This window comes from Cydia pomonella, chromosome 17, assembly GCF_033807575.1.
Source record: "Cydia pomonella isolate Wapato2018A chromosome 17, ilCydPomo1, whole genome shotgun sequence".
Classification (NCBI taxonomy): Eukaryota; Metazoa; Arthropoda; class Insecta; order Lepidoptera; family Tortricidae; genus Cydia; species Cydia pomonella.
In genome coordinates this window covers 9327774-9352017 of record NC_084719.1, presented here as the reverse complement: position 1 = coordinate 9352017, position 24244 = coordinate 9327774, and the positions used below count along the sequence as shown (strand labels likewise).

The 24244-nt window shown below is 36.3% G+C and overlaps 2 protein-coding genes across 2 annotated transcripts in view; one reads left to right on the top strand and one right to left on the bottom strand.

Annotated features, from left to right (window-relative positions):
• The window catches only part of LOC133526809 (elongation factor-like GTPase 1), a 258647-nt gene that overhangs the window by 75051 nt on the left and 159352 nt on the right, over positions 1 to 24244 (bottom strand). The gene's annotated exons all lie outside the window — the stretch shown is intronic.
• Positions 11886 to 24244, top strand: part of LOC133526813 (dystroglycan 1) — a 143583-nt gene continuing 131224 nt past the window's right edge. Inside the window, exon 1 of the mRNA XM_061863606.1 lies at positions 11886 to 12811. Within this exon, the coding sequence (XP_061719590.1) occupies positions 12023 to 12811 (789 nt within the window). The 5' untranslated portion in view covers positions 11886 to 12022. The remainder of the gene's footprint in view (positions 12812 to 24244) is intronic.

Genomic DNA, 24244 nt, shown 5'->3' with positions numbered 1-24244 from the left:
TTAACCTCGGGTTACGGCCTGTCGCAGCTGCGGACACGAATCCCACATTTTCTACGAACTAATTTCTGTTAAGGCCCCGTAGAACCCGTGGGTTCATGTTCTTATCTCACTTTTACTGAGCGTAAGCGTGAGCGAGATGGATGGGCGTGCTCGGGACCGCAGATATCATGTTTTTGAATTTTAATTAATTGTAAGTTTTTACAAAAAAAGTAATCGATGAGTTCTCTCAGAAATAGAATTGTAAATTTTTAGAAGCAATTTTCATATTCCGCTTTTATGCATAAATTATTACAAATTTTTAAAGTGCGTTTTAGACCTATGTCCGTGATTTATTTCTATCAAGCGAAAGTCAACAAATCAGGATCGAATCGATGAAGTACCTAGCGAAAATCCTTAAGATTACTAATAATTTTTTTGGCAACCGAATTGTGATCTAAAAAGCGGCTCGATTTATCAAAAACTTCGCTCTCTGAACCTACTGCACCTTAAGAAAATTATGACGATAAAATTCAATGGGAGTTCGTTTAACCGTCTACGTGCCTAGTGTCGCCCATGAAATGCTACTAGTTTCTTCTATTCGTAAACCTTACTTCAACGAGATAAGGATTAGTAATGATCAGTTATGTTGTTATTATTTTTGTGAGAAATGACGAAAATAGTTATTTGTACAACAAGAGAGCAAAGTTTAATATTTCTTCGAGTGCTTATTTTGAGTCCCGTGAAGCGAAAGATTGTAAATTAAATTCTTGATTCTGTAATTTAGAATCTTGAGCGTAGTAAGGGACTCAAAACCGCACGAGATGTCGTATAGTGCACAAAACTTTTCACGACAGCAGTGAGAACATATTTGGAAGGTAAAAATACAACCTGAAAAATTTAATCCATCTTCATCACTATTTCACTCATGTTTTCTTAAAGCATTATAACAGTTAAGTTTAATTACCGCAATAAAACAAGCGAAAGAAATTTCAATAAAATTATACGGAAATAATGAAATTACGAACATCTATTGACAATTCCATTGACAACTTTTTTTTGTAAATGCGATTTTGCTCACTGTTTTTAAGCAGAAAATAACAATTGTTCGAGCTGCGGACGTGAAAAGTAATTTATTGCATCGACATAAGTTGGGACTGAAAACGCAAAACAAAAATTACATTGAAAAAGAACCCTTTTTAAATGTCAGACAGTTCATCAATAACTTGAGGCCTAGTCATGTAGCAGTTAATTACTTAAATAAAATTTGATTATAAGAAATTAGTATATGAATAGGCCTGCATGTTTTTTTTATATTATTATATGTTAATATCATTACCCAATCTAGCTAGAACCCCATCACTATTAAACCAACTGTCATTTACCGGGTTTAGGATATTGAGCAAAATGTATTTCATTAGTTTAGTGCGTGAGCTGCGAAATTGCATAAATTTGCTATGCACTTTTACGGCTGATGGTACATATGTACATATTTTCGGATCAAATCTTACGAGTACACGCAAAATAGGACCCATCTTTCAATTCGATTGAGTTGAAACTTCTCATTCGTTGTTATAACAATGCAATATTATGGTTCAATCGAGTTGAGTCTGTTTGGTGGTCTAGTCATGGTGGACACAGGAGGGGGCAATTTAGATCTAAGAAGAAAAACATGTCTCACTAGATCCATTTTAGATCTTATAAGCTGGATCCATAAAGAATGATTGTGCGTGTTTGGGTTTGTTAGAATATAATAGAAGAAAGAAGTCTTGATGAGTATTAGTTGCCTTTTGAAAGAAAAGTACATTTAACCATAAAAGCTTGTATTAAAAAAAATCACATTTGTGATTTAAAAAAAAAATTCATTGCATTTTCGAGAAAATTGGTTTTCTGACGCAGGTGACAAGTATCACCTATACTTTAAACGACCTCTTTTTGTAATAAGTTCAACTCGGTGCTCGGCTGGCCATAGCTGCCCAAACGTTTCACGATAAATACCGTATTGTGATAATCACAGAAGGGCAACCTGTTCACCGAATCGGAATTTCACGGCCCCTTAGTTTCCGGCACCCGTTCCATCCATGAGAGCAATTGCTCGCTGATTCAACGCGAATTCAGGTTTTGGATGGTACCTTTAGCGGAAATGTTGCCAGATAAACGGAAAAATCTACAACGTATAAAACAAGACGTCGAACCCCTTCTCGTAAATTTTCTCCTCCCTCCCCTAATGAGTTTCTTGGAACAATACAATAAAGTTAGCAAGTACTCTAACAAATACAAATATCATCATCATGAACTTGAGTTATTCTCATGTCGGTGGCGTATCTTCCAGCTTTTCCTATCTTGCGCCAGTTCTTTGACTTTTTGATACGAGACGACCTCTAGTTTTTCTTTCGCTAGGTCTAAGTAACTGCGTTTGAGTTTTCGTTTACCTCGCTTGCATTCTATCCGCCCCTCCAGGATAGTTTTAAGGAAGTGATCGTGTCGTATTAAATGTCCAATAATTTTTGCGCGTCTGTTTCCAATAGTGTTCAGAATAGCTCTTCTTTCACTCACTTTTCGTAACACCTCTTTATTCGTTATCTGGTCTCTCCAACTAATGTCTTCCATTCGTCTCCAGCACCACATTTAAAATGCTTCCATTCTACAATACAAATATAAGAATCCAAATTTTTAGCGACCTCTAAAACGTAACTGAACATTCTGAAATAAATCTACATTGGTTTTTTAATTGCATTACATTAAGAGGAGGAGATGTAGAAAACTTTAACCTCGACGAAATAAGCAACACTTAATAAATACTAAACTTAATACAAACTAAAAGGAACTTACCTAATTACGAAATATTATTTGATATTTACCAGTTTTTACCCTTGGGTTATGAAAAACATCGCGATGATAACGGATTAATTACAATAAGGCTTACTATTTGCTTTAGATTGAACGAGTATAGATCGTGTCATTCAGGAAGACGCGTGCCTTGACTCGTATTGTCATGTTATTAAAGGTTAGATTTGATAAATCTGCATGGCATCGTGGATGATCCGAACTATAGATTAGATAGAACCGGCGTCGTTACCGTGGCAATACACGGCGTTGCAGAAATTTACGGCCCACAACCACCGCTTTCGTGAAAACCTTTCGTAATTCGTGGAAAATAAATATTTAGGTAATACTACAAGAATCTAATTCCAGACAAAACAATGCTTATTTTTATCTATTTAAAATCACAGATTTTCGAATATCATAATTCGATCTGACAACACTGCGGGGACAAGATGTAACGGAAATTTAATAATGCTGAATATTTGGTTGAGCTGAACCGAACAGGCATGAATTCCGCCAGACCAGCGGCGCAGGCGGTCCCATAATGTTCACGATTTCGGTACAACGTACGGTTCTTTTTCAATTTGTGATAAAAATGCGATGCGATAAGCGACATTTGTTTCGCCTAAAACGGTGATATGGGTCAATAACTTTTCTCCTACGAGTTAAAGTTATGCGTCTTTCCTGTGGTCATTATAAAATAACTTTATCCTGATAGGCATATCAAAATCTTCTACGTCTTAAACCTTATGATAACTGTTTTAGAAAAATGTATGCTAATTGTTAACTTTTGTAACGTTAAGACGCCTTTCACAAAAGTCCATCAATATATGTGTGTTACTGTTCTGAATGTTTTTTTAGTAATATAGTGGTTTACTACATTGGGGAACCACATGACAAATGATGCAGATTTTTTTTTTGCTTGGCCATCGATTCTTCGGTGAATGTAACTTACGCAGGCCTTACGTTAATACTACTAAATCTTTAAGTATCTACTGATTCTAATTATTAAGCACTTTTTATTAAAAATGTAAAGATTTATAGTTAGCCATATCACAATATTAGCATTTTACAATAGAGCCCCGGTGTAGATATGTTATATCGGGTGGCCCGAAAATAAGTTGATAAAACTCTTTTTGGTATAATTCTCTTACTTACACTTATTTTAAAAATCTCATTAAAAGTTGAAACTACAATAATTAAACTGAAAATAAATAAAACGTATTATCTTTCAAAACATTCTGCTTTGACACAAACGCAAACCTCTATTGAAATTATCTAGAACATGCACTTATTTTTTGTCAAAGTATTGGTATGTCATGATGGTTAGTATGTAATGATGTGTACAACAACTACAGTAAAGCGCGCACTTGCAGGGCATATCATTTTTTCAAATATTTTTGCAAGATATTATTGTAGATGACTACAATCTATCTTCAACGGATAGACAGATAAAAAGGCAGAAACCTACTTATCAGAAGAGAAAACGAACAACGGCACTCATACAGCCGCTTCATTGTTTTACAGCACGAGATTAGCTTTAGAGCAGACATATTTCATATATTTGTCAATAGACGTTACTTGCGTTCTAATAATAAAATAGAAAGAAATAGAAAATGATTATTTTTATTCACAAACACAAACGACACAATTTACACATAACAAAAACGTAGAAATGATAATGTGCCACAAAATGACCTCTTTCTTTCCCCCACCCTCTCGTCTTATCTATAGTTTTCTATAACTGAACTACAACCCCCTTAGAATATATTCTGGGATAAAATTTGGCTGATTTCATCGAAATTTTTGAGTGGTGGAGAGGTATAAAAATTCAAACATACAAACCTTCGGATTAATAATTTAAGTAAGATTTGTAGTTTGTTGAAAAATTAAAAAAACTGCAATTTGTAAACAAAGGGGGGTTGAAAGGCTGGGTCAGGGAAGGATAAATATATGTGCTGATCTCTACTTTTATACATTTAAACCTTCATGCGTGCTAATTTTAATGCTGCCGGCGGTATGTCCTCTAAACATTTTTTTAATTTTTTTTTATTAGAAAGTTCGCACGTTTTTGGTATTCTTCGGTAGCTTCGTGGAGAGCGATCGAACTGGTGTTTCGAGAGGTCGCAAAATCGAATCTCGCCCGAAGCGGTGAATTTTACTCATTTTTGCTTTGCTATCAGCTATATTTTTGCTTTTTTTTTTAATTTTTAAAGTAAATTTTACGAAAAATTTAAAAAATAGTCCGTGTTTGGTCTACGGAGTTATATATCTGTGGTTTTATGAGAATCATTCTCCTATGACAGTTCTACAACATGCATTAATATTGCTTCAAGGAATTGTCACACCGACTTCACGGTTAGTTCACTTAGGCTTTTCAATCGTATAACAAGTACTGTTGTTTTATTATGTGCTAATTACGTAGCGAAAGCTTTTTCCGGCGGTTTCCTGTCGACTCAATCAAACGTGAGAAATGTTAAGGCGAGATAAACTTTAATAGTTGTGTGATTTACTGATTTGTAAACGGTTTCAGTTTGAGACACTACTTATTATAATTGTATGAGCTTTGTTCTAAAGAATAATATTCTAAATATAGATCGTACATATCTTGATGAAGAGAAAATTACATAAAATAAACATGAATGATCGTATCTGCGATTTTGGGGATAATATCGTATGCATGTAATTTTTGATCGATGTATATATTGTACATTATATTATAGTGATTAAATCAAAATAAACGAAAGTTTACTCCAGCACCGATTTTGTCGCACCCTTCATTCCCGTGAAATGTCCATTAATTATATAGGAATTCAAGTCTTAGAGACTATACATCTCTAAGAATAACTTGATAATTGTTTTATACATATATTAGATACATAGGTATATTTTTGTTTTATTTTTTAGCTCCCGACACTTTGCCTAAGTTTTGCTTTTACATCTCTAAAGAATTTTCGATATTTTTGTGTTTTGTCTGATGTTTGTTTTCTTTTTATTATAGTATTTTTTGTGTAATTCGACATTTCGAGACTGTATACATCTCTAATCAATCAATCTAATACTCGTATTTAATTGAATCGATATTTGTAATTGAATTTAGAACAGATTTGCGAATCCGGAGGTCGCGGGTTCAAACTCCGGCTCGTAGCAATGAGTTTTTCGGAACTTATGTACGATATATCATTTTATATTTACCAGTTGTTTTTCGGTGAAGGAAAAAATCGTAAGGAAACCAGACTAATCCCCAATAAAGCCTAGTTCACCCTCTTGGTTGGAAGGTCAGATGGCAGTCGCTTTCGTAAAAACTAGTGCCTACGTCAATCTCGGGATTAGTTGCCAAGCGGACCCCAGGCTCCCATGAGCCTTGGCAAAAATGCCGGGACAATACATACGAGGAAAAAGAAGACATTTGTAATTCATTTTTTTAAATGTAAGTAATTTATTTTTATTGCTTGTTAAATGTAAATTGACATGTAAAAGTGTCATTGTGGCCTATTTGCCGAATACCTGTTTGAGTTAGAGCCATAAACCTTAAAAATATGATATAAGAACGCTCTCCTAAGGGCCACTGGCACACCACTAATTAACAGACTGATAAATGTCACTTCCCATGCCATAAAATTTTACGAACGTTTTAAAGGTGACAGATGTTTTGGCACAACCGAGCCATAATCAAACGCACCTTTAACTTTTATGTTTCCTAGATCTGTTGGGAACCGTGTTTTATCGCCGAATGATTAGACACTGAAAGTACAAGGTATCGAGTTCTAGTAGGATTAATGAGCTGAGCGTCTGGGCGCGCCCGTCTGTACATACAATAGAAGTCAATCAGTACCTTGATTTGAAATTGGCTACCCAGGTATTTGAAGATTGTAACGTCTTTCAGTGCTGAATTAGCCAAGACAATTTGAGTATTATCAGCGCTGGTACCTCTGGCTGATTGTTTGAGAACTTGAGCCTTACTGACACTTATCACCAATCCAAATTGGTCGCACGAGTCACTTAAAGATTCCATGGAGCCTTAGTTTGTGGTGGGACTTGTTTATGGTGTCCAACCAAAGTTTCGATTTCGACAGATTTTGGCAAAAAAATCACGTTTCGGCCGAAAGTTCAGTTTCAATCAAAAAAACTGCTGAACCTTTAGGGCCGCGCCGAAACAATCACAACGGTAAAAACTAACTGAAGTTTCGGTTTTCGTTTCCGCATTTTCGGTCTTCCCAAAAACATCGGTTTTTATAGGTAGGAGTAGGACACTACTTGTCTGTAAGAGTGAACAAACGTTTTGTAAAAGCCGTTTGTAGGTATAGGTAAGTGGGTATAGGTATCTGTAAGTATGGTTTTAAGTATTGACATCCAAAAAAAATGCAGTGTAGATAGAGATACTTATGTTGTTAGTTTAGAAAATTCTATCAACTATCAACTATTTCTGTTACTACCAAACAAAACAATTTAATGACACAAAAAACGACTAAGGAAATTGACTTAATTATTGTAGCATACTTATATCGACCTATTGGAAAGTTCGCCCAATAATTCCCCTTACGATTACCGATTCGTGACTGTCTGCTTAAAATCAACAGGAGTAAATTATTGTCATTTATTAACACACAATAAATAAATCGATTAAGTTGTTAAACGACCAACACTAACTTTTTTTACCAATACCAATAAAAGAAAATGCAAATTGATCGTAAACAAGTTAAGGTACTGATAGATAGCACTGCGTCGTACGGTGACTTATGGTCGCCGTCACCGCTGGTCTAACGGAATTTGTCGTTTTCTCCGATGGTAATGCGAGTAACGCGTTGTTGGCAGTGACGAGGCGGGACTGGTCAGTAAAGTGCAGTTGAGTGCCGAAACCGCGGTGGGATACTGTTAGAGATCTACCATTTTTAAACTGTGCGCACCCCAGGAGTACACTACGCCACGTTTTATATTAATCTTATAGACTCAACTTCGTATGTATTGCGTCCTTATATGTGAGCGTTGGTGATTTGGCAGGGTAAGAGTCCGCAGCAAGTTCGGCCGAATTTCATACAAACAGAGCTTCTTCTCATTTAAAACTACATCTTGGATTGTAATGAAATTTTGCACATACAATGACTTGAGGTATATCTATCTCTGATTAGTTTCTGTAGCTCCATCCAGCTTATAAAACAAACGAAATAGAGCAAAAAACGTTTTGTATGAAAAACTTAAATTAGCTGTATTTGTTTAACTATAGTACCTGAATCTATTTAAACTCATGGATATACACTATCCTCTTGTGTTTAAGTACAAAGTTTCAGTATCAGAGCAATCTAGCTAGTCTTTTAAAATGAGAGCGTAATTACGTTTGTGTGGAGAACCGAGCTTGCTGCGGACTCTTAAGTAATGGTAGGTATATCTCTACTCCCTTATCTGTAATTTTTTTTCTAACAGAAAGGTCATCGTGTTGGATAAAGACAATCCAATTCTAACGGCATTTTCAATTTGACAGTCCCTAATGAGAATTATGAGTAGCGTTGTTATACTGTTCTAGAGCTTTATTTATGCATTGCAGTAACACATTTTAAGTTACGTAATTGGGTCATACTCCTACTTTTTTATTTGCATCCGCGTTACCTGATATATTTGCAAAAACAAAATGTTATATCGAACCACCTCTTTGCATGTAATGTTATCAACCCAAACAACCGTCAACGTCACCAAAAATCAGCTTGCAAAAGATTAAAACAGTAAATAAATTAACCGACCGGACGTATTTCCACAATGTCGGACAGTCGGACACATGCATTGCGACGCGTGCCTTCTGATCCCAATCTAGCATAAGGACACGGAGACGTGAAAGTCGCAAGGACTAGAGATCTGCGAAATCTGCTATAATGGCGACCGACTGCATGCGGTTTGCAAAGTAAACTTTTACTGAGAATAGGTGACCGCACGGATGAAAGGCATGTTCCTTGACTAGACAGAGAAACACTACCAAATATGGAATCTTTTTAGCTCTAGATATAAGGCGTGTACAGTTCAACAACTAAGTAGTTGACTTCAACATTTTTCTTCATTGGTTGTTGTTTCTTCCATGGCAAATTGTTTCTGATAAAATTATGTGTGAATAATATGATTGTTATGTTTATCCGGTTCTATTAGCGAAACGTTATAAAAATATGTCAATCCAATAATATGTTTTTCAAAACATAAAAACCTACATAGGTCCATCTTTAGAACTATAATGGTTAATTTTCTGCTCTTGAAAAGCATTAAGATTTTATTTTACTCGCTCGACAATTTCTTCGCTGCATTGTAACCTTTGATCCTATATAAAGATGTGATTGAAGCAGACGTGTACCTAGTATACTTGTTCCCGATTATCTAGCCGGGTATTATCCGCCTCCGTTCTTTCCGCGAAATCTCGTAAGAAGATAAACTTTACGTCAACAAAGTCTGGAATTTTGTAGGCAAAGCAATTTATACGGTTACGTCAAAACCTGATTTTTCTCGTATACTAAAAACATGTTTTTCTCAAAAGATATTATTTAAAAACAAGCTCGGCGATTGAGTGTATTGCTTTTATTTACTCCGTCGTACTAACGACTTAAGACCTTTTACATTGTTTTCTTTTTCATAGATCATCAGAATAGCCGACGGCCAATTGATTCTATAATATTACATTAAACTTCTAAAATTATTTTCGTTACGGTTTTAAAAACATCAGGTCTAAGGGAGGAGTTTTATATTTTAATCTCCTTAAAGTTTTGAATTTTTAGATTTTTTTTATCAAAAATCGAAAAAATAATAGAAACAGATATTTGTACAAAACAGACTGGGCGTAACATTGGTTTTGTCAATATTTTATATACCATTATTGGTTACTAGTGAAATTTATTACTAAGTGGAGCGCATAAGAGCTATCATTACATACTCCAACGTACTCTCACTACTAAAACCACGATCCAGAAAACTTTTAACACTGTAGAGATTAGAGATCAATTTACTCTGGTTGGTAGAATACTAGGTAAGGGTTTTGAAGACCAGAATCGAGACGCGTACATTACACGGTTTGTGGTAGCATTTCGGGGGCTTATCGATTTGGGCCCGATTTTAAAGACGTGCATCGGTGTAGGCACGCACCGAATTTCATAGCTTATGATTGGATAGCGGTACAAGTACCACAGGGGCTGATTTGTATTGGTTTTTGAGTTAGGACTGGTTTAGTTTTTTATACTTTGATGTTGCTCCACGCTAAACAAACGTAAGTTATTCTTGCATAAAAGTAAAAATGTAAACTAGGTTTTCAAAGCTCACATGGTTGGTGATCGGGCACAATAGTAACTATGTCAAAATATATATTCATAACAGTTTTGTTTGAGACTAGAGTCGTATCTAGAAACTTGTAAAAAAATCAAAATTTGCACCTGATTTCAAGATGTGGTATCATAGATTAGATAAAAAAAAGTACCAAATTATATTATAGCTATAAAAATAAACTTCAAAGTGTTCTCTATTATCATGAGTGTCACGAGACCCATGCATGAGTCCTTTCGAGTCACGCTCCTAAGACTCGGTCATCACTCGCTTAGCGAATTGAACGCTCAAGAAAACCGCCGTAACTCCGACCAAGGGATTCGTAACAACTATGCGGAATAAAGATAAGTACGAGTACGATTACTTTTATTTTTTATTTTTCTGTCAGATTTTGTGAAAATTTGGTAAGTTTGAAGTGCTCCTGCTTTTGGGAAGAATAAATACCAAAACCGAAATTGGGATAAAAAATGTAGGTACTTGTGTAATTTTCCGTTGAGTCGAAAATACCATACATTTTCGTAAGTCAAACGAAGATTTTGCAGGACACATGCTTATATGGTACAGAATAGGGAACTATCTGACCACCAAATTTTAAGAGGATAGGCTACGGCTGCCCTGAAAATGCCGTTTTTAATACAAACGTAGTCCGCATTTTCCTCTCAGGACATTTACATTAATAAAAATATTTCGACTATATTGTTGTATATGAACCACAGCTATGCCCCTATGTTTGATTTTTATCGAATCATTAATTGTTATAAAAGTTAGGAGCATTTAAAAATTTGGTTTTCCGCTCCTAATTTTTACAAAAATAAAAAAATCGAAAAAAGTCGAACATAGGGGCATAGCTATGGTTAATAATACATCAAAATATGTAAAAACATTTTCCATAATGTTAATATCTAGAGAGTTAAAATGGAGCCTACGTTTGTATGGCGAAACGGCCGTGCCCTATCCTCTTAAAATATTTATTTTTAAAGAAAATTGTCTTTTTCCATTTATATATGTCGTCAACTCACGCACTGACCATCAATTTAATGTAATCGATATCATATTTTTAAACTACAAACACGCCATCCTTTTTGTTTGCAAGTCTTAGATCATTTCCCTTTAGTTCAACTCGGTAATCAACTGTTATATTCAGCCCATTTTGTGTTTACTGTTGTTTCGACCAAATTTGCCGTCCATCCGGAAGGCGCAGCGTAAGCTTATTGAATAAAGTTTGCGATATTTTTTCCGTTTTTTGGCGCAACAACCAACTTCAGTGACCGACATGCAAAAATTTTGGGGCAAAAAAATAAACGATGCATATTCCGCAGGCTGCCCACTTCGATTACCTTCAAGAGAAACCGTTACTGTGGTTTTAATTATCGCGTCAAAGGAAGGAAATAACAGTATAAATATCTTCAGGTTTTAAAACAAATGAAATAATACGACAGTTCGTTTTAACGGTTAAATAATATTTTCATTTTATCTGAATGTAATTAACTGCTCTTACAGCTGTTATCATAACCACCGGACGGAACAAAGAACTCACGAATGTCTAACCGGCGTTTAGTGCTTGTTCAGATATTTTTAACACCTTGTATTCGTATATTCAGATATCTAGTTACCTATTACCTATTTTGTTTTCATCTAGACTTAAACAGGCTAATTAGAATAAAAAACAAGTAAGAACTTACGTTCGGAAAAGTAAATGCAGGTACTATTTAGATGGTATAATTAAACCGCAACCAAAAACTTTTGAGGTATAGTACTTGAAATAAAGAAGTCGTAGCATCAAGTAAACTGTAAAAATAAGCTATTGTGGTATTCATACGAAATTTCATATTACACAATTGTAAGTATAGTATTGTAGAGGGCTGCGTTCGCGCGCCCCGGCGAGCGGCGCCGACGCAGTCCCGCTCGTATCGTCGCCGCGGCCGCACGCGCGATGGCCCGCCTCAACGTTCTGTTCGCGTTCGCCGTGCTCGCCGCGTTTGTCGCGTCCGCCACCACCGAACCCCCGCATCCACGCCTCATCGACTTCAACCCCTGGGCATGGCTCCCGGCCAACAGGAATCGATCTCCTTCCATCATGGACTACTTCTTCCCACCCTCTCGAACACCCAAACAATCCATGTTAGACCCACCCGCTGACCGTACACCCCCACAAATAACGATAACTACCGTTGAACCCACCACCGTTGAAGAACGAACAACCCTACGTAAAACCACCAAAACAAAATCAACACCCGCGATCCATTCCACCGCAACTATTCAACCGAAAACTAAAAAAGTAACTCATAAAGGGCCGGAAACTACGGTAGAATTTAAAACTCAAACCACTAAAATCGAATCACCAGTTCCGACTAAAGACGCGACTATTCCATCCACTTATCGGCCGACGAAGCATTACACGATACGGCCGGTCGTGCGGACGACGGAAACGCCAACCGTCCAAGATACAGAGACGACGTTGAACACGGACAGTACGGAGACAGTTTCCGAGTACGACACTTCGGGAACGACGGCGGAAGGCCCGAAGGATACTGCGCCGACTTTGAGCACTGGAAGCGAATCCAGGGCCACGGATCCTGGGACGAGTACTGCCACCGTGGAATCCAGCACGCAGCCGGAGACCACCGTCTCGGACTCCGCAGACAGTCGCGAGGGTTACCTTCCCCTCCGCGACAAACCCGCGCAGAACAACGTCAAGATTAACGATCAAACCAAAAAAGAGGTCAGTGATTCAAACGTTGTTTTTCCTAATCAGTTACACTCTAATAGTCAAAGCTTTCCTAGTTTTTACGGGCACTGAATTCTATCATTAGCGCCGATTTAACGGCGAGGCCCTAAACGTAAATAATGTTCGCACTTTGCGCAAAATATGTTCTAACACGGGCGTAAATTGCTGGGAAGAGCTGTGTGATATCACCCTCCGCTGGCAGTTCATAGTCAGCACATAAATATCGCCTAATGAGCCCTTAGAGAAAGGTTACCGTGCATTCAACAGAAATGCTTTCCCACATTAATTGTGCAAATTGATATGAATTATTTATTTCTTAGCAGCTCTATCTGGAGCTTAGAATGGTAGAAAAAGGTTCTATAATAAAAACGGGCTATGTTACGCTTTGTAGACATTTGTATCCTAGAGCATTAATCGTAAATTGCTCGCTGTGTGATATTCTGAATAAGACAGTTTAATCAATGATGCCGTTTACTTGCCACGGGTCATCGCGTAAACATAATGAACTCAAACCAAATAGTGTTTTCTTTGCTAGGAAAGTGAAAAAGGCATTCTCATGCAGGGTTTTCTAAAACGTTTAGTTGTAATTATTCGTTACATGAGCTAGCACTGTATAAACAGCGAACTAAATTGCTAAAATATGCGGACTTCATTCTTCGACTATTTCGCCAACATTCCATTATTCATAATTACACAAAAAATAAAATAACAATGGAATAAATTCAGGTACAAGTTAAACAATAAACGAAGTAATTATCATGGAGGAACTCTTATTTTCAGTCATTAGGCTCCGCTTGTAAGCCCGGACGCGGAACATGTCGGAACTAAATCCTTACCGAGACAATGTAATAGATTATCCTCATAAGCGATACCTGAAACATTGTTTTGTGTTATAAGTCATTTTTTTTTATTAAAATGAAGAATTATACATATGCTAAGTTTATCATTTGATAGTAAATCCGTTTCCGGCAGTGCTACGAGCTACGAAATTTCCGTAATGAAATCGGCGAAGAAAGAATTACATTAACACTACCTATTAATTTTATTTTTGGACACTACGAGTAATAGATGAACAGGAACAGAAAAGCTAACACCTTGTAGCCATTATTATGATCACATGGCAGATTAATGAGAGCCAGCCCAATTCGAACAATGCTTATAAAAGATGTCACTGCGATACGATACCGATCTGTCAGTGTCAAAAGTGAAGTTTTTGGTTGTAGAAATGTCACTTTTTATACTGACATATCGGTATCGGATCGCTGTGACATCTTAAATAAGCATTGTTGGAATTGGGCCGATCGAGTAAATTAAATTACAAATTAATATATATTATAAGTAAATTTAAATTCACTCAAATTAAAAAAGGGACTTAATAATAAATGTCTATAAAACCAACGTTCAATTGTTGCCTATAAATATCTACAGGCGGCATCGAGCACAAACTATCGAAATATCAATCCTTCTTATATATGAATCGTTTTACATCCATGAAATATTATGAAAGATTATAAGAAAAAACAATGTCTAATCACATCGGCGGTACTTTCCTGTCATTAGTTACTTTGTGGTCACCAAAATAGTCGCCCGCAAAAATTTGTCCGGCAACAAATTCACTTTGGTTAAAGACGCTATTCTTTAGGAAAACTTTCTCTCTTATGCAGTTAATCTATCATGGTTAATGAATGAACGAGCATTTTCTTAACTTTGAAAGTTCTTTTGTTGCGTTCAGACATGGCTGTCACTTAATTGGTTTCAGGATGTTAGGATCTGGACAAAAGAATTCCACTTTAAAATTATCTTTAGGAATAACATGTTTACGAGTTCACTAAATAGATGACTAATATTGATTCTTGCAGTTCGCTGTGAATATAGTGAAAGCTTTTCCTTTTTGAGCTGAAAATTTTATAACAATTGTGAATGATTGACAAGATTACTTTGGGTGAAACTGGAGTGATAGCATCATGGGAAAAAATGCTCTCGTTAAAGTGCGTTAATTGAATCAAAGCACGGTTCGTCTCGAATAAATCTCACTTTCGCGAGGTGAAGTAAATATTTAAAAAGGTCGCATCGTTACTAATCGTGCCTAATTAATCAGTAAGCAAGGTAGAAAGTCTAAGTATCTATCCATCTATTGCGAATTGGAAGAGAAAGGGGTATAGTACCTTACGTAGGTACCGAGAACTAGGTTGTACTCGCCGTAAACAGAAATTGCACCGACGAAAGTGTTTCGGAAGGGAGTTGAAATACCAATAATTTTAACATTGTAACGATAACAGCTTAAGTATCGTTGGGTAGACATAAAATCAATCCTCTAAAGTACTTTGCGGATGTTACGACTTTGATATGGTCATAACCTCTTTCAAAACACACAATTTAAATATTTTATACATCTATTAGATATCACAACTACCACTAGAGCCATTTCGAAGATTGTTTAACCTATTTGACACAGATTATATCGGATGGACGCTGAGGTTTTACACCTTTAGTGGTCAACGTCATATAAAAAGAAAGTTCCGTATTGTTTTTTCGCCTTTGTAATGTTGATCAAATTTTCGCACAGTGGTTAGATTTTCATCTGACATTTCACACTTGGTCAAAACAAGTGAAAGTTTCATAGTTTGCCTCCGGATAACAATTATCGATTTGTCGCGAGGTTAAATTAATGGAACCTCTGCCCGGAATATCTCACTTTTGCCTTGGAAAGTGACTTATCGTAACCATTACATTTTCTTGCAAATGTAACTGCCAATCTTTGCATATAAATATGCTTATTATGAAACAGATTTAGCCGACGAGTCAGCATTCTGTGTTTTGATTCATTTAAATAGGCTTGGCTTGGCTAGACAGATACGCTAGCAAATATTATTTTGTTATAAGGGGTGTACCAAAAAAAAATGTAAACATCAAATGAAAAAAACTGATGCGATTGAGAACAAACTAAGGTTTTTAGAATAACTACAATAAAAAGCGGCTTTCAATTTATTTAGATATTTTGTCAGTTTTTTAATTTAATATTTTGAGTGATAGGCAGCTTCTTCCTAGCGCATTCAGTGGCAGCTTTTTACGGACCCGTTTTTGCTGGAATTGTTAATGTTTTTGGTCTGTTTTATTCTTCTCTTTTAATACACTTTTGATTTGAGTCCAATTATAGTTGAGAGAACGGCAATGCAGGACGTTTGGAGCTCTTACTCTATTCTATGTCAACTACCAAATGCGATTTTTGTACGAAGGAAATTGTATGATTTTCGACTTGGCCTAGAATTAAGTATCACACATTTTCTGTAACTTTAGTTATCCTAACCTTCCTGCGAAGAACTTCATCGTAGTTCGTTGCACTTTAGCCGCATATATACTCCAGTTTTTATGACAGGTATGCTTCGTTTTCGTAAATTCTATAAGCAATCTTTGTGAAGGACCCAGGGTCACTTGTTTCTAGAGATTTGCCGCTTCGAGGCCTCTGTTCAAGAGACAACATACTAAATTATTAATTTATTATGAAATGCACGAAACTTCGAGGTAATTTTAAGGGTTTCGAAATCAGGTAAGTATGTAGGATGTTGCAAATTTTCTTGCTTTTTGGAGAAGACCAATTTTCAATGATCTCTTCTATTTACCGGTGTAAAGTCGAAAAGCGTAAAACCAGAATTATTTATATAGGAATATACAATATAATAATAAGACTTTTTATCGCGGTAAGAATGCCATAGTCATATTACTTAGAAACAAAATTACAGGGCCTTGAAATTTACAGTTTTTTTTCGGTACAGGCCTTATCTTTATTACAGGCGTGTAATCTTCAACATACCTCTCAAGCGACAATTTATTAGTCGGCATAATTTTATAAGTAGGTAGGTAATATTAAATTTAATAGTGGCTATCCTGCGTTCCATATGAAATTGAATAGATGTTTAGTCACTTAATAGGTAATAATGAAGAAATAGTTATTGAAAAAATTCAAAATATACGAGCTTTACATTAAAGCTTTCTTTGGACAGTTGCTTTATGAAATATTACTAATTTTACTATATATTCGTCGTCAAAGACGCTGTGTCAACGCCAATTGCCCTTTTTTGTAACCTGCCTAGGTCTTCCCCTACTTTAAAGCGCATGCAATGTGTGTTATTAGAGCAAAGTGAGAATATATCGAATGGTGTGACAGGATCTCATTACCGCCCTAGTCTGAGTGGCTATATCAGATCAGGCTTAAAACCAGAGACTAATAATGAATATAAACAGTCTGTATCTAGTATCCATAGTCTCGTGCCCTTTCGACTTGTAGTTGGCGCCAGTTGGAGAGGTGTCACACAAATTATGGTGCTTTGACCTTCACTTAAAACTATAAGGAACGCCACTTAGAGACGGTTATAAAAGTAAAAATGTTTAGCGTTACAGCTAAGCGCGTAAAATTCCACCAGTTATTTAATTTACGAGAACATATATTACATATATGTATACAGGTATAACCATGTAAAGTCAGTTACTCTAGTTTTTATCGACTTGGCAGTTACAAGGAATAAAAGCGCCATATTTGACGTACTTGGCATAGTTGGACATCATAAAAACGAAGCCTCACTAAATGTATTGCTCAGATTTTAGCAGTGTTTATTACGCACATGTCTCTGTTTAAACTAAAATAAAGCCACTGAGCTGCGTCGGCGCTACAGCTAATGATATCCTCCAACTTCTTATTAGTTTATTTACGAACATGATGGAATGCAAATGCAATATGAAAGTACCTATTCCAGAGAATCTTTATCATAACTTTTTAATGGTCTTACCGTGTTTTATTCCGCGCAAGAGTTCTATCTCGAATCTTTGCTTAAATGGACGCCGAGACGTAAATAACTTAATAAACTCGACTGGACTCGCAGGGTACTAGTTATTCAGCATTATGGAAATAAGATTACGAAAGCTTGGAAGTGAAAATTTCAAATAAAAGAAAAGAAAATAAGTTTATAAAATAAGATACTATACCGTCACCTGACTTACCTGCAATGGCAGAAGCGAGTAAATACCTATAAAGTATACTTATGGCTTCGCAAATAAATGTCTAGTTCTCGTAAAGGCACATATTGTTGTATAGTAATTGTAAATTTAAGCATTAACTAACTGGACTTGTGTAGAAATAACCAAATTTTAAGCAAGGATAGATGGAATCGGTAACTTAAATATAGAACCGTCTCCTGCAGACAACAATCCTGCGACAGCTAAAATGACAGTTACCTACTCACTACACACTGCACTAGAGGTACTATGACTTAAAGTGGATACATTCTACGATAACTACCGTAATTCATAAACATGCTTAAAACTAGGGCTGAGTTCCCAAATTAAACAGGCACAGGGGTACACATATTTAAAGCTACGTAGGAAGAAAATAAGGAGGTAAATAATGACTAAGTATTAACATAATAAGTAAAATTATCAAGGACGCCGTTGGAAAACATTTGAAAACCCCTGCTTTAAACGTTGGTTTACTATTGTAATCTCGCTTCATACGGTCTTGAAGCACTTAGTTCAAAAGTTATTGGGCTGTAAGCGAAAGATACGGGTTCATACAGTCGCTGTGTGATTGCACATCCTCTATTACACACCCTTGCTTCATAGGAAATTGGATTTTCAGGACAGAGGGGATTGTGACACTTATTATGCTGGATCCATTGGAAGTCGATTTAGTTAGGTACGAGTATTCATTTTGTAGGTACTCATAGTCATTTATTTACAAGATGCGTCTTTACAAATGAAGCATATTTTTCTGAAGGTGTTGATTATTCTGATTTTTTTTAAACATGTTAATATAAAAGAAGTGGGCGAGATATTATCAATCAAAATGACTGACCTACGTGAGTTATCACGAACAAATTATATTGAAATCGAATAAATAATATTGTCATTGCTTTGTTCTATTCATATTATATATTTTATTCCAATCTGTCAACAGTAATGCCATTAGTAAAAAATAATTATATTCTAAGTTTCAGTGTTTGACAACAAAATTTGCCAGGTACAAATTTACAAAAACTGCATGGAGAAATAATTAAAAAGCAGCAATCATTATGAAAAAAAGCGACCAAGTGCGAGTCGGACTCGCCCATGAAGGGTTCCGTACCATTTATACCGAATTAAAAAAAAAAAAACTTACTAGATCTCGTTCAAACCAATTTTCGGTGGAAGTTTGCATGGTAATGTATATCATAATTTTTTTTTACATTTTTCATTCTGTTATTTTAGAAGTTACAGGGGGGGGGGGGGGACACATTTTACCACTTTGGAAGTGGCTCTCGCGCAAACTATTCAGCTTAGAAAAAAATGATATTAGAAACCTCAATATCATTTTTAAAGACCTATCCATAGATACCCCATACGTATGGGTTTGATGAAAAAAGATTTTTTGAGTTTCAGTTCTAAGTATGGGGAACCCCCAAAATTTATTGTTTTTTTTTCTATTTTTGTATAAAATTTTTAATGCGGTTCATAGAATACATCTACTTACTAAGTTTGAACAGTATAGCTCTTATGGTTTCGGAAAAAAGTGGCTGTGACATAAACGGACAGACAGACGGACATGACGAATCTATAAGGGTTCCGTTTTATGCCATTTGGCTACGGAACCCTAAAAATGACTATACTCACTGTCGACAAGCATAAGAATCAATAATTTAATTTCAGAGGCATGTTTTCGAAACGCTTCGCTGCTGCAAAAAGTTGTCGCATGCTACGAAGCCTAAGCATTGTCAAGAAAAAGCAAGTTTATAATGAAAGGCCTTCGACAAATGACAATGATGGTGGTACAGGTAATAACATAAATCTCGTCAACAGATGTGGAATGATTGAGATGGATCTCGTGCCGCGAGTTTTGAACATCCGTCGCGTGAGGCGAAGTGATGTTTTACTTAAGCGGTTTATATACGTCATAATGACTGAAGAAATTATGATCATGGTTAGCAAAGTTGTTTCATATTGGGGTACGTGGTCTTATGGTACTATTGTTGTAATGAGTATACTTCGTAGGCGCGTGGACGATTACAGTAACTAGCACTGTGATAAGGGGGACACATAAAAAAGTCAGATACATATTGGAGTGCCGGCGACAAAAAATACCCCAGAAAGACTTTGAAATAAACAAGATTATAGTTAATTAGCAAGGGATTAAGTTAATATAAATTTTGCTGGTTATGGTTTTATTATTACATACCTGTACCTTTTGGATTCTCTTATACGCCCTTATCCTAAACCTTTACACGCCTAAATTAGGTAGTTTATGCATTAGTTCCTTCTTACAAATATATAAGTTAAAATGACAGATTACGACGACCGATTAAAATCTAATTGAGGGTTTGTTGAGCGCTTATGAATATCGCCATTATTCTTTAGGTACTTAAGTACACACCTACTTTAATACTGTAAACCAATGGATTGGTTTAACATTCAGGTTATGAGATTTGGGCGTGAAAAGAAACAATAGATTTGACAAATACTATTAATTTAATATTACACCTCACTTTAACAATTCACAAGAGCTATTGTACAACCGTCACTTGCGACTGCCGAGGAACGAATGCCCAGTTCAAACATGCAACGTCATAGTCGTGCTTGTCTGTGATTGGCTGTCTCGACAAACCGTTAATCCCGGCCAATCAAGGATAGTTTATACAACGACTCTTTAGGAGCCTTTTTAGTAAAATACTGATAACTGAAGATAGATATTTATAAAATCATAACAATAGGTACCTAGTACCTACGAAGCGAAGCGAGTTTTTTTAAGTTTTTGATGCTACGTCGGGGGCAAACAAGCATACGGCCCGCCTGATGTAACCAGTCTCTGTAGCCTATGGACGCCTGCAACTCTAGAGGTGTTACATGCGCGTTGCCGACGACCCTAACCCTCCGCACCCTCGTTGAGTTCCTTGATTCGGAAACCAGTGCGGAGCTACAGAGTTTTTTTTATACTACGTCGGGTTTTGTGCATATTTAAATAGCACCCTTAAACAGGTTGTTTAGCAGCTTATCATTTGATTTTTATTGAGTCTGACGCTAAACGAAGTCTACAATAATAAGACACGCCTATTGTAAAATGTACACTTGATATTTATTTATATAACTTCTGGTTAAAGTTATTATATGAACTATTATTAACTAGTTGTCGTTAATTTGATACATTTGTGAGCTACTCATACACTAGCGCAGCCAGATATTGTTTCAATAACTATAGTAAATTAAGTCTATAATAAATTACCGGTGAACAAACATTCAGCACTATACAGCAATATGCGTAACATTTTATTTATTTCGCGTATAACTTTACTATAGTTTTACACGCTTTCTTAATGTCATGGTCGCATAAAAGTTAAAGTAGATAAAAGTATTTCTTTGTTTGATCAATCACTTAAATATAAGTATTTTTATAATTTAAATAAGTCTAAGACTACTGGAAATAAAATAAATAAATAAACCTTCATTCTCAAGTAGCCAAATTTAAGAGGTGTCCTCATTTGAGTATAAAACCATAATTTAAGAATATTAATAGCTCCATTTAATCGTGAACTACCCTTTTAAAGAGGCTTGCTTTAATTGAAATTAATGAATCTTTGCATTCATCAGATTAAATCTAAGGATTCTAAGATGAAAAATAGTTTCATTTCAAGCTCGTGGAATGCAAAGAATCTTAGCAGCTGAGACTCGATTCCAATTAGATATGTAAATTTTGCAAATCCTTTTACTTTCGCAAATTAATAACGTAAGTGAGAATTTTAGAATATTCCTCCATTAATCTATTAAATTACATCACCTCTATTTATTTCCTGCTGAATAATTATAAAGTTCCGGAACTGCATAATATAGAAACAAGCCTAAAAAGCTAATAGTATTTTTTATACTACAATGGTGATACACAAGCGTACGACCCGTTGGATGGGAAGCGGATACCATATACACAGAACGCTTGCAACACAAGAGGTGTCACTAGCTCGTTGCCAACTTTTTGTAGGTATTACGAGAGTTCTCTGTGTTGACCGGTTTCACCACGTTACCAGCAAAACTATTTGCCCCCATACATACCTAGGTAACCCCACATACATAGGTAACTGTAACAGCAACACTAACTACATATTATCGGTGGACTTATTCAAATAAGTTCCACAAATTCTTAGTGTAGGTAGACGAAAGATGGAGCAATTTAACTTTTAATAACAGTATAAGATTTAATCGAGAGCGTGTCGTTTGCAATAACTTTTATAGCTCACTCTAACAATTTACGTAAAACGTAAAAAATTACGTGAACTTGCGACCAATGACATAAACGATTCGTCGGACCCAATTAAAGATGGCGTTACGTGATGTACCGGACCGGTATCTCGGTACATTTGGCACGCGATCGCACATTGCTAAGAAGATGTGGTTCCCAACGTTTGCCGGATCGCTTAGGTTAGGTTTAGGTAAACCAGTATTAACTTGGAGGTTTGTTTATGACATTGTTTGCAGTGCATCTGGCTCATGTGTATATACGAGTATAATGGTGCGATAAGCGAGTGACGTGTTCATTTTGTATTGGAAACTACGCACTTGGCATTGAAAGTGCCAAAAAGATCGTGTGTTACACTCGTTTCCAGGGATTGGTATAGCTGGCTTGGTAAATGGAGTATAAAGCTGAGGGTCTCAACTACTTGCTTCGAGCCTTCTTAAAACCCAAAACTAAGTAATTTAACTAGTAGTATTATTTAAAGATCAAGTCAGATTAGTTTTTCATAAGCTGAAGTCTAACGATTCCAGCAAAGTTAAGAGAATTCGGACTAGTGAGAAGTGGAGGTTGTTTTGAACGCTGTTGGTTTCGTGCCGCATTCACATATCGCTTGCCAAATCATTGTCATACCTAGACCCAAAATTTTCAGATCATCCAGTTGTTTCCCTTTGAAAACAGTCCAATAATATTGTGGGCCGGGTAGTATAGAACAGTCAAGTTTGACTTAGGTCTCATCATCTTGTATTATGCATGCACTGTTCAATTTTGGTTAAAAAGATATTATAAGGCGATTTCTCACTCTTGCAGCAGTGATAGCTGACCAGTAGAATTCGTCTTATGAAAACGCAACATACAGCTTCACACGACTTGTCAATTTTATTTTTATTATTCTGAAGGCCAAATTACAATGGTTCTAGAGTTCGCTTCGCCCGCCATCACACACCACAACCAACGCGAATATACTGTAAGATAAGTTACCGTTTCGCGCAAACCGCCTACCGCGAACAGTTACCCCGAATCGCGGTGTCGCGATAATTAAGTGGGGTAAGTGTGAAATCAGGCAGCATTCGAGATTGTTCAAGATGTGACGTGATGACGTTGATTTGTTGTTGCACGGGTTTCCTTTCTGTCAAATTTTGGAATTACTGGCATCATATAATGGCATTCGGATGGCAAGTGGATCTACATTTTGGACTGTTACGCTTGCGGCACTATTGCGGTACTACCCCGTAATGCCGCAACAAGAACGCAGCCGCAGTTGCCATTTGAATGTCGCCTTCATCAATTCAGAAAAGTGTCATCACATTCTACTTTGTTTAGCCTGAAAATCCTTTTTTCGTTTGGAGAATCGTATGCCTATGCATGCATACGGCAGCATATGCCGAAAAACAGTTTTATAATAAACAAAGGAAGGTCTCCGAAAAACTTTACTCACTCTTCTTTATAAATATATAATAATTCAGCCTATATACGTCCCACCGCTGGGCACAGGCCTCCTCTTATGAGTGAGAGGGCTTGGGCTATAAGTCCCCACGCTAGACCAATGCGGATTGGGGACTTCACATACACCTTTGAATTTCTTCGCAGATGTATGCAGGTTTCCTCACGATGTTTCTCTTCACCGAAAAGCCAGTGGTAAATATCAAATAATATTTCGTACACAAGTTCCGAAAAACTCATTGGTACGAGCCAGGATTTGAACCCGCGACCTCCGGATTGAAAGTCGGACGTCATATCCACTCGGCCACCGGCCACCACTGTTTTTTCTTTATAAGTAGATAACAAATTCGCAGTCGTAAAGAAAGCTTTAAAAATCATAACCAAAACATCAATACACTGCCAACCACCATTAGCATAAGCGTCAACGTTTATTTCTAGTTCGTTTAAAATTCCATTTGGGTTTAGGCACACACATAAATCGCGCGACGTCTAAGAAGAAAGATGAACGCGAGAATATGTAAAGCAAGTAATTTACGCGCAGGCGGCTACATCGTTACCGAGTTGCGGCAAAAAGTTTACTTTAAGTACTTAAAGTCTAGGTATGTTTCTAATGCCCTATTATTTATACGGGTCGTGAGATTAGTTAGAGAAATATGGTTTAAGTATGGTCCAGGGCAAGTGTGTCTACCCTAGCAAGCGTAAAAAAGGGTTCTTCAGCAGTAAAATATTTTTCGAAATAAAAG